The sequence below is a fragment of the Herpailurus yagouaroundi genome, unplaced genomic scaffold, assembly GCF_014898765.1.
Source record: "Herpailurus yagouaroundi ecotype Mexico unplaced genomic scaffold, PumYag 77, whole genome shotgun sequence".
NCBI classification, from domain to species: domain Eukaryota; kingdom Metazoa; phylum Chordata; class Mammalia; order Carnivora; family Felidae; genus Herpailurus; species Herpailurus yagouaroundi.
Window position 1 is genome coordinate 37,258,754 of NW_024412388.1, and position 12,477 is coordinate 37,271,230.

At 39.4% G+C, this 12,477-nt stretch overlaps 1 protein-coding gene across 3 annotated transcripts in view; it reads right to left on the reverse strand.

Moving 5' to 3' along the window:
- Positions 1–12,477, reverse strand: part of EFCAB14 (EF-hand calcium binding domain 14) — a 39,528-nt gene that overhangs the window by 18,182 nt on the left and 8,869 nt on the right. For all 3 annotated transcript variants that reach the window (XM_040470134.1, XM_040470132.1, XM_040470133.1), the window contains exon 4: positions 3,416–3,514. In XM_040470134.1, the coding sequence (XP_040326068.1) occupies positions 3,416–3,514 (99 nt within the window). The remainder of the gene's footprint in view (positions 1–3,415; positions 3,515–12,477) is intronic.

The window sequence follows — 12,477 nt, forward strand, 5'->3', positions numbered from 1 at the left end:
TCCATGTACAAGTCTTTATGTGGGCATATGTTTTCATTTCCCTTCATCATATGCTTTCTTATCACCATCATACCTAGGAGGTGAATGGCTAATCATATGGTAGATATATGCTTTACTTAATTTAAAAAGCTGCCAAGATCTGTTCTAGAATGATTATACCATTTTACATTCCTATTGGCAATGTAGGAAAATTCCAGTTCCCTCATATTCTCATCAATACTGCTACCTTCAGTCTTTTCAATTTTCGCCATTCTTTTGGGAGTGCAGTGGTCTATCCCTGTAATTTTAGGGTAAGCACTGACCGGTACTTTTAATTATTTCAAGCCTCTTCAAATTGAATTTCATGTAGCGTATGCAGAGACAATTAACAGGAATCTACACGTTTATGTTTATATACAGTTGACTCTTCAATAATGCAGGGGTTAGGGTGCGGACCCCTTATGCAATTGAAAATCTACATATAACTTCTAACTCCCCAAAAACTTAACTAAAATAGCCTGTTGTTGACCAGAAGCCTACCAATAGCATAAGCACTTAACACATATTTTGTATATTATATGTATTATACACTTTATTTTTACAATAAAGATACTGTTGTTAAGAAAATCAAAAGAGAGGGGCGGGTGGATGGCTCACTCAGTTAAGTGCCCGACTCTTGGTCTCAGCTCAGGTCATGATCTCACAGTCTGTGGGTTCGAGCCCTGCACTGGGCTCTATGCTGACACAGTGGTGCCTGCTTGGGATTCTCTCTCCCTCTCTCTCTGTCCTTCTCCCGTGTGCACGTGCTTGCTCTCTCAAAATAAATAACAAAAAAGAAAAAAAAAGAAAATCATTAAAAAAATTCATTTACAGGACTGTACTGTATTTACTGAAAAAAAAATTGATGTACAAGTGGACTGCACAGCTCAAACCTACATTGTTCAAAGATCACCTGTATATATAAACTTATATATGTAAAACAAATAATTTTCCCAATTTAAAGGACTTTTCCTAGAGAAAAACTAAGTCTTTGTCTTAAAAAAAAAATTCTAGTTCATAAATCTGGAACCCACAGATAAGGTTCTCTTACCAATGGCCCTTACTAAGCCCTGTGGTAGAGCAGACAGGCAGAAGGCCACAGCTAACACTGCAGATTGCCACTGTGTCAGGAGCAAATGAGGGCTTTTAAATGAAAATGGGTGGAAGCATTATTGGCTTTGGGAAACCCAGTGTTGCAGAGATGAAGGAAAAATTCCATTTGGCAGCGTTTGTTCCTCCTTTGCTTTAGAATCCCATCAGCATCTGCTGAGTGGAATGAGCCGTGAGTAGTGGCTTACTTTGTCTTCATTAGGTTTAAGGAGCCCAAGTGGACTGGGGACTTGGGAAACATGATTCTGAAACCATCACTTTAAAAAGACCTGTCCTAAGGGAACATCCAAAAGAGTGTTACTGTTTGGTGGATGTTCGCCTTTTATTAAGATATACTGACAGTTTTATTGGTTTTATACTAAATATGTTAGTATTTCTAACCAAGGTTGTTTTTTACACTGACAGCCAAGTATCCAAAAGACCAAGAGACGACATTTTCAACATTTAAAAAAATCAACGAGATACACTGAAGTCAGGTATCTGAGATGACCTACCACTTCAAAACTGAGCCACTTGTATTAAAAGTAGTTATCTGACATTATAAACACACAGATTTGCAAAGAGAAAACACACTGGTACAAGTCTCTAAGTTGGGATGTTATCTATGCAAACTGTTGTTAACAGAAGTGATGGGTGTTCAAAGACATCTACTGTTAGAGAATCCTCTCTTGTTGGATGTACGAGCCCATTAGGATGCAAGACAGTAAGCTCTTGTTTAAGATTTTTTTTTTAAGGAAGCAGCTGACAGAGCCATGTGAATTCCAGAGCAAAACCCTGAAACTAGTATTCTTACCACTTGCAAAATGCCTGGCACAAACTGGAGGAAGCTCCCCAAATGTTTATTGAATTAATAAGTGCAATAAACCAATTTTTTTTAATATTTATTTTTGAGAGACAGAGAGCACGAGCAAGTGGGGGAGGGGAAGAGAGAGGAGGAGAGAGAATCCGAAGAGGACTCCGCACTGACAGCAGAGAGCCTAATGGAGGGCTTGAACTCATGAACTTCAAGACAATGACTTGAGCTGAAGCCAGACGCTTAACTGCCTGAGCCACCCAGGCACCCCTCAATGGCGTTTTCTAACGCAAGACTGCCAGAGTTGTTTCTGTGCTAAAGATTACAGAAGCCTACCTTTTTTCCATTGGACCCTTGGGAATGATGACAAGAAGAACTTACTTTATTATCGTTGTCTCCCTGCCTTCTCCCTCCCCCACTTTAAATTGTAAGCAGATGACCATCTTGGATAAACGGGAAAGTACGGAGACTGAGCACACATGGGTGGTATGGCTATAAAATACAAAGTTCTGTTTCTGCATGTGACATAGTAGTGTTTCACTCCTTTGTGGAAATGATTTATATGTTTATAGAGCCTGGCATATAATAAAACTTATCACACACTAATTTTTAAAAGTCAAAGATCCTAGATTTGGCACCCATTTTTTTAAGGCTCCCTTGCTCCAGAATCCCTTTCGTTTCCTGCTGCAGGGGCTGACGTTGCTTGTGTCTCAATTAGGCACCTTTTTCTCCTTCCTACCCATGGCCACTCTCCCTATTCAGCTCTACAGATCACTTTATATTATTCACCTGGTTTGTCACTGCCACCTGCTCTGGGCCTGAATCCTAGGGATCAAGTAAACAAAAATTCCAAATTATTTTTTGCCTAGGCCCTAGAGTTTAGGATATATACCTAGGAGTGAATTGCTTAGAGTATGTGCACCTTTACCTTTATAAAAAAAATATATAATGTTTTCCAAAATGCTTTTTACCAATTTATACTCCCAGCAGGAGTCTTTGAAAGTTTTCTTTGCTCCACATCCTTGCCAATACCTATCATATCCTAAACTTTTAATTCTTGCATTTCCCTCAAATTAGTATTGTTTTTAAACAACCTCTTAACCAAGAAAAAAAATAGCAATTTAGAGCAACTCTCCTGTACAAGTGGTCTGCTTTCATGAAGACATTGTGGATGATGAATTGAAAAGGCAAGTGATGAGAAGCAAACCCACGTTTGTTAACCTAAGAGTCCCCGAAGAGAAATCCTGGGATTCAGGGAGGCAAAGAAAAAGGTGTGAATCCGTACAAACCACAACTAAACTCACCTGTTGCAAATTAAAGGCCCAACTAACCAAACTAAAACAGAGATGTTCTGAACTGCTCAGAACACAGTGATATACTCTATTACTGCCCCCCTGGGCCAGAGGATTTCAAATGCCATGCTTTCAAAGAAAACTTGTAAGAAGCTAAAATTACAGCAACAGGTTAATCTCAGTGCCCAAATGCAGCACTTACCTTCTGAAGTCCCTCTACAGTGGCAGGCAAGCTAATTAAGTCCGCAGCAGACTTAACATTGGCTTTGAGGTGGTTTACTGCAGAAGTCAACAGAGAAATCTGAAAGGAAGAGAGTAATAAAAAATGACAACGGAATCTGGAGAATGAATGCTTCCTTCACAGACTCTATGGCTGCTGATGGTATGAAGGCACTCCAGACATCATACCCTGTCAGCTCACAAGAAGAAAGGGAACTACAGCACTTTGGAAAGAATCGAGATCTGGAAGGCAGTAGTAATATCTCTTTTTTCTCTGCTCAATTTAAACACTAGTGCCAAAGAGGGAAGGGTAAGTATTATTGCTTACCCTACTCTTGGCAGCTACAAGATCCAAAATCTTAAATAAACGAAAAGATGCAGTGATCGTAACATAATCCCTCAACAATTGGACAAGGAGGAGGCTAATGATCAAGGACCCCTGAAAGATTTCATTTTGGTAAAAAAAATAACACGTTGGGTATTTACTGAACTTTGGTTGCTGACCAAGTGGGAACATACATTATAAAGTAAAAGCCCATCATCACAAAATACAGTCTACAGGAACTTGTACAACACTTGAAACTACTTGGGGATTCAGTTTTGGTTTAACAATGTGATTAACATTTCAAACTCAATAGCTCAATCAAAGTAGTACTCTGTACCTGAAGGGGCTCAATAAATACCCACTGACTTGCTGACTGATTCAGTACATGTATTAAAATTGGAACAGAATAAAAATAAAATGTGTCTTCCCATCTGCTATTTAGGGGTAGAATTCTAAATAGCTGGATTTCTCTCTTGAATGAGGACTGGGGAAATCTGTATAATACATAATTTCAGGCTGTAGAAATCACATTCTAAACACCTTTATAGTGTGGCTCAAAACATTCTTGAAAGATTCTTAGTTCCAAACTGCTTTCCTGTCCCCAATTCTAGGATCAGAACACAGATCTACCAATAGCAATTATATTCAGAATGGCCTCACACGGTAACCACTCAAGTTTCTGGGCACCTGTTATGTGCCTAACTCTGTGGTAGGCACCAGAGAGCTAGCAGACAAAGTAAACCTGATCCTTCATTTTTTCCTTCAATAAATGCCAGGCATCTCTGTGCTAAGCACTGCTGCAGACACTATGGAGACAGTGGCAAACAAGACCATGAGGCTTGCTCTCGAGGAGCTTACAGCCTAGTAGAAGGTGAAAGAAAAACAAAGAAGAAAAGCACCAGATTAAGTACTAGGAAGAATTTCAACAGATTCTTGGAGCAACTGACAGTGTGTTCTGAACAAGAAGCCTAGTAAGGAGCCCAGTAACTTAGGAACTGAGTTCTCTTTACCTGTTTCCTTTTAGGAGGGGTATGTTCAGGGACTTCGGGTCCATTTTCACTCATTCGTTACTGCAACAAATGAGACCTATTCCATACCAGTGGTGAGTGATCTTGTGGTATTTACATTTTAGTGCAAGCAGACAGACAATTTTATATAAGAAAAACACTAGTGCGGTGGCTGGGTGGCTCAGTTGGATAAGCGTCCAACTTCGGTTCAGGTCATGGTCTCACTGTTGAGTTGGAGCCCTGCATTGGGCTCTGTGCCAACAGCTCGAGCCTGGAGCCTGCTTTGGATTCTGTCTCCCTCTCTCTGCCCCTTCCCCACATGCGCTCTTTCAATGTCTCTCAAAAATAAATAAACATTAAAAAAAAAAATTTTTTTAAAGAAAAAAAAAAAAAACACTGGTTAGTGAGGTGCATTAGAAGAAAATTTAAAATTTGATGAGTGACCGGGTTGCTACCTTAGATTAGATGGTAGCAAATAGATTAGATTAGCTGAGGCTTCGATGAGGGATGAAAATTGAACTGAGATCTTAATAATAAGGAATTAGTCAAAGATTGAATGAAGTACATTGCAGGGCGGAGGGAATTGCTAGGACAAATGCCTCTGTGCAGGGAAGAGCTTGGCATATCTAAAGAACAGAAAGAAGGCTCAATGGAAGGAACTGTAATGTGAGTGAGAAAGGGGGAGGAGGAAGGAGAAACAGGGAGAGACTGAAGAAGGGAGAAACTGAGGGGGGAAGGGAAGGAGGGAGGTGGAGGGGTAGAGGTAGGTAGGTAACATTAAAGAAATAATTAAGTACTAGATGGTATACTGAATAAAGTTCAGTGAAAAGAATATTTGTGTAGCCTGAAAGGGACAGGCTTCACTGAAGGAGGGCTCAAATTAGACTCTGATGGAGAAGGATTTTATATATAAAAATAAAGCAGCTATTCTTCCTAGGTTAAATAGGTGAGTATGGCATTAGGAAATAGGGAGCAACAGCATGAACGGGTCCAGGAATACCTTTTCTTCATGGCATTTCTCAAAGTGACAATAATTTATTTATTTGTGTGATTACTTGATTAAGGATACTCTCTCCCACTAGACTGTAAGCTCCATGACATCAAGGACCATGTGTATTTTCACATTTTCCATAATATGCCTGGCACATAGACAAGGATTGGTTAAGTATTTACTGAAAGCAATGTACGTATGGCTGAGAAAGAACACTTTGTGTCTAGGATGGACGCTGAGAAGACTAGTCCAAGCAGAGTAGAGGGTAGAGGCCAGGAAGGAGGAGATAAGCCTAAATAAGTAGTCGACTCATTTTTCTCCCCAGTAAAATGCCTAAAACAATAAAAACTGTTTAACAACAATCATCTCATAGGGACATCTGAATGTTTTAAAATAGGTCTACAAAGTGTCTGAGAGTCTTCCCTTCAAGAAGTGGGACATCATCCTTTTCCCTTGAGTGTGGCCTGTCCCTAGTGACTTCCTTTCAGCCTACACTAGACAGTGGAAGTGACAACAACTTTGGACACTAGGTCTTTAAAAGCACCAGGGCTTCCTCTTTGGATCACTCGCTCAGCTGCCCTGCTATGAGAACACTCAAGCAGCCCTGTGGAGAAGTCCACATTGAGAGGAACTGAGACCTGCTGCCAACAGCCATACGAGTGAAGATCCTCTAGTCCCAGGGAAGCCTTCACATGATGCAGCCTTGGCCTACATCTTAAATGCAACTTTACAGAGATCCTAGCCAGAACCACTCAACTAAGATGCTCCCAAATTCCTTACCCCCAGACACTGTGAGATCACAAATGTTTGCTGTTTTAAGTCATTAAGTTTTGAGACAAAAGTAACACAGTGAAAGATGACTAATACAGGCCACGAGGATTAAATGAGATATATAACTAAAGTTCGTAGCATAGTTCTTAGTACAAACAAAATACCTGATAAGTGTTAGCTCTTTATTTTTTTATTAAAAAAAAAATTTTTTTTAACGTTTATTTATTTTTGAGACAGAGAGACAGAGCATGAATGGGGGAAGGTCAGAGAGAGGGAGACACAGAATCTGAAACAGGCTCCAGGCTCTGAGCTGTCAGCACAGAGCCTGACGCGGGGCTCGAACTCACGGACAGCGAGATCATGACCTGAGTCGAAGTCGGCGGCTTAGCCGACTGAGCCACCCAGGCGCCCCGTGTTAGCTCTTTAATAGTGAAATTTAATAAGCACTTGAACATGTAATTCTCCATAAATGCTCCAAAATATTCAGAATACTCTTCAAGGTTCCAACTCTATGCACTTGAAATCAATGTGGTTGAGAAACCTCAGCCCACAGAGAGATAGTCTCAGCAAACTATAACCTCTTAAGAGTAGCAATTACATGACAGAGGTTGCTTTAATCCACGCCTTTAAAAAGATATGAATAATACTGGGGTTTGAAAAGGACATAAGAAAAAAGGCATTCTTAATGGGAATGTAAACTGGAGAAGACCTGTAAGAACGTAATCTAGGAGTATCTGTCAAAATTTGAGTGCTTATATCCTTTAATTTAGCAATTTCATTTCTAGAAATCTATCTACACATAACTTGCTCATGTACACAAAGATGTACGCATGAGAATATTTACTCCTTCCTTATTTGTAATAGCAAGACACTAGAAACCATTTTATCTATTGCTAAGGATAAAGAGATGTATTCAGGGAACAAAACAAGGTGTACAATATATACTGAATGTCTCCATCCATTTGGTCTCATACACACACGCTAATCCATAAGCTAATTCATATTAAAAGCTATTATGATTTTGTTAGAAAGGGGACTAGAAGAATGCAGTCCAGACCAATGGCAGTGGACACCCATGGGGACAAGAAATGTGTATGTGACGGGGGAACATACAGATATGAGGGTTGAAAGGGAATTTTCATAAGAGTTCCTTACGTGTTTTACTGTTTAAACCTTACATAAGAATACATTCACATACTACTCATAAAATTTTAAACACAAAAGATGGGAACGAAATACACATAGGAAAAAGACATCACAACTCTGGAAGGGTTTAATAGATTTCCTTGACTGGCCCTTTCTTCCATGCCCTTCACTGGGCCTTCCAAGGCTATCTGAACATGCTTAGCTCAAACATAAAAGCTAGGAAGGAGGCCATCCTCCAGGTAGGTATGTTTTACTCAGTACTCCAAAGTATGTACACAATCAACTCAATACCAATCTGATGGTGAGAATATGGTTATTCTAAATGCCCCATCAATTTTGCAGTTACCTTTTGGCCACCTAAGGGAACAAATTCCTTCCACTGACTATAGGCCAGGTCCTAAAAGACACAAGCTGTGTTCTGGGTGGAGTGATCCAGGTAGACACTATTCTCCCGGGTACTGCAATATCCTGAGGCTATGGTAGAGTCTGATGCTAATCAGAAGTATCTCAAGAATGGCAACTGCCTCCCATTTAAATGGCCAGTGTAGGATGGAGGCAGGGGTGGGGGACACCTGGAATAAAAAACCCCAAAAACAAAAAAACCCCACAAATGGCCAGTGTGGTTGGGGGCAGCCACCACTTCACCCAAAAGCAGAGGAGCAGGTGAAAGCCAGGCCTAGGGTATCAGCTGCCTCCCTGAAAGAGGATGTGCTGACCATTAACTCTCTAATTACCAAACATCACTTAGGACCTCTTATTTATAAGTCTTGAGCCCCACACTGGTCACTAGGACTCAACTACATCCCCGTAACTGCAAAGCTGGACTCCATCTGTCAGCACTCCTCTCTCAAGAGTGGAGTAATGTTAGTATCTGTGGAAAATTACAGCAAAGCTACATGTGGAACTAGAGTGGACAGACAAGGGGCACTCTCCTTTTACTATCTCTGGGACTCCTCTGGTCTCTAATAGACATTCTAGAATGTCAGATAGGATTCAAGTATGACAGAATTTATCTCTAAAAGTCACACGCTGTAGTTCAAAGAGTCTCAAAAGTTGAGTTAAGAAAAAATTCCACATTCCAGCCAAAAGATTATTCATGACTTTTATGCATATTACATGACTTTTCATTAGCAGAATTAAAAATAACTACTGTAGACCATTTGCTTATCAGACCATCTCCTACTATAAAGTCTGAAATGCTGCTTTTTTTGCTCTGGGGTTAAAATTAAGGATTCTTTAAACAGTAAGTAAAAAAGTTACTAAAACAGATAATCATCAGTGTTGAATGATGAGTCTTAGTAGAAACCTGACATCACAACCTTTCAACTTGATCTACTGAGCACTTACTGCATCCTATAGAGGATATAAAGATGTAAGGCAGAATGGAAAACTGGAAAGAAAACGGGCTCCCATGCCTTGAATATTTTAATGTTAGCAATGCTACGCATCTATGTAACCTTGAGCAAACTACTTAACCTCTTTGGGCCTCCGTTTTCATATCTGTAAAATGGAGATACTACCTCCTACTTCAAAGGGCTATAGAACAGTGGACTACACAAAGAAAACATTTCATGAATGGCAGTTGTCATCTTAACTGCCATCATCATCATCATCACCATCATCATGCTTAAAGTTCGCACTACAGTATATGACCTTGTACTGTAATTAGATGCATATACAAATAATTATAACATAAAGTTATTGGGACTGAGTGCCAAAAGGGATACAGAGCATACTATAAAAAGGCACTCAAGGTCCTCTGGCTCTTGCTGACATATCCTTACTTCTGGCCTCTTTCTGCCAAACTATAGCTATAATGAACTACTAAAATTCTCTAAACACACTGAGGTTTTCATTTGTCTATTCTTTTGGACATAGAGTATATTCTCACTATTTGTAATAGTTACGTTCTAGAAAGTTGCAGCAAAAACTGAATTAGTGGCTACTGAACCATTGCTCCTAAGGGAAGCAGAGGGTTAGGTTCCTGAGAGCTCTCTGGTCACATTTTTGGCTACTGGTCAATATTATACGTAACCCTTGTTTTATGTGTGTTTCTGTTTAAAGACATCTTATTAAATGTATACTGCCGAACTCATGCCTGAAACTTATCTAACACACGTATTTTCTCTGTAAGGCATATCACAGCCTTTCTGCACTTAGGAATATTAGCTAGTACTTCAGCACTATGCTAGGGGGACATTTCAAACAGTGCAATCACCAAAATTCCACAGAAGTGTGAAAACATTCCACTAACTACAGTTTGAAAAGGAAATCTGTTTACAGTATGAGAGCTGAAACAACAGAGTGTCACTTTGTTTGACATCACCTGGAAACGTTTGTGTTGGGTGACTCAAATATTTTGCCACTGTATGCCCATCAGTGAATGACTATGAAAGCACCACAAGTAAGGATTTGGGGGTTAAAAACAAATTTTAGCAAGTAGGTGAATTCACAAATATAGAATCTCCAAATAAGGATAAACTTTAGTAATGTTTTACCTATGACACTCTTCTTTCTGCAAACTTCACCTGGCCAACTCCTATGTGCCCTTCAGGACTCAGCTCAAGATACGTGAGAAGCCTCGTCTGGCCCCAGCATGCTCGTTAATACATACTTAAAAATACCCTCACAGCACTCATGTGGACCTGTTTCTTACTGCTCAAGAGGCTGTATAACAATTGTTCACTCTTATCTCCTCCATTTGACTGTAAGAGCCTTGAAGCAGAAGTCACATCATTTTTGGTTTTGAATCCAAGGCCTAATTCTAAAAGAGCAGCTCATTAAACATTTGTTGAATTACCGGCCTTCAAAGAAGGGGGAGGAGACTCCCTATAATGGTTGAGAATGGCTATGGGTATGAAATTAGAGATTTCTCATGAATAAAACAGAAAAGTAAATGAGATTTTAACTATTAGTTTAAAGGTTTGCAATGCAAAATTTGATTTTAACTTATTTCAAATTAATGGCTTTCTTTTTTCAACTCACACTGTGATAAGGACAGTTCTTGTTAAGTGGTAAATCCATTTTCTTATTGTTTAAGCCACTCTGAGTTGTTCTTTAAAAAATAATTTGCCAATAAAAGCATCTTAACTGACAGTTACCCTTAGATATGGAAACATGGTTAAATACTAATTTTATTTTTAGACCTATTTTGATTTAGGACAAATGCCTTTTACTTGAGTACACCATCAGATATGTGTATCATTAATTTCAGAACATCACTCAGAGAGTGAGGGGCTCCCCTTGGACCAACACAAAGCTCACTTCACTACCACGCATCCTCCTATGCCGTTGCCAGAAGAGAATTCCTCTGCATCAGGCTGGTCTCATCAGTCCCCTCATCTCTGAAGATCTATGGAGACTAAAATGGAAAGGGCTTCAGTTCAATCTCTCCCAGTTTTGTACATGAAACCCTAGGATTGAAGTAAACTTGTCTGTATGCTTGCCTTCCCAGGTACTTCTTGCGTTAAAAATAACAGCCAGGCCAAGAACAAAATGATTCTTTTGTTGCTAGATTCCTGGTTAAAGAGAGTTCAGAAGCCAAAATATGTAGCAAACATTTGAAAATCTGTGTGACCTCTCACACCAAGTACCAATTTCCTCTTTGACTCTTCCCACAATGCCGATTTACGTGAAGGAGATGGGAAAGAGCTGACATTGACTCGTCATCTTGAAAGATTTCATTCTTGCCTCTTCATGACTAACTATATCAATGGAATCCATGGCTTGCCCCAGTGAGGGATGCTAATTAATTATTTCTCAGTGCTTTGCTGTGGTCTATTTTCACCTGGTATAATCTCTGGTCAAACTGCTAATTTGCTCTGTCAATATAAGCAAGGCTACAATTTATCCTATTCTTTTTACAAAAAGGGAGTGAATACTTGCTTTTCCTTTATTACTGAGAATCCAAAGACAAATCATAACGAGTAAATACTAGGTGCTACAACCCATCAATTATTTCATGAGTGATTTAAGAAAGTGAAATAGAACTGAATAGAAACCAGTAAACATAAAGCATATTAAGGGTAAGTTACTGTTTTCAGAAACTTTTATTTAGGTTACCCATATATGTATGGAGATAAATGTTTACTGGGTAATGACATAAAACATTTATTTTTATGGGTTCGAGGCCAAAGTCTGAAAACCACTGACACAGGCCACTGACCCCTGGTCTCAAGAGCTGAACTGCCCCTCTCACACTGCTGCTGAAAGATGAGAATAGCTTTGGAAATGTGTGTAAGCACTTTATTCTAGCACAGAGCTCCCTGCCAGTGGCTGATTCTGAACATTGTGACTCCATTCCGAAGAAGAGAATATCTTCTTAGCTCCAATGAAGATGGTATATTTATTTTTAAATACTTTGCAGGTATACCATTCATTTGGTACTTGAGTTGTCTTGCCAATGCATAGCTTTTGTACCTAAACTGCAAAAACTGGGGACAGAGGCTGAGTACCTAGTGGCAACTATAGTACCTTATACATAGATTCTTGACCAACATCCTTTGCATTAGCCCTTTTCCTGTGGCAGAACCCCTCTTCTGGAATCAATGCCTACTGAGAACTGGCCAATTTAGGGGCTTTTCCTCTAGGCTTGCTACCAACTCTGCTACCTCTTCCTATGCTACTCTAGAATAACTATTATTAGCTATTGATGGTTTACAGATTTTTTTTTTTTTCTAACAACAGTGTATAGCACTAAACTCAAGGCTGCAACTGTAAGTCTGTGAACTCTAATTAAACAAAATAAGCTCTCATTATCTAATACAAATCGACTACCCATTTTTCTTAGAGGTCAGAATGACACT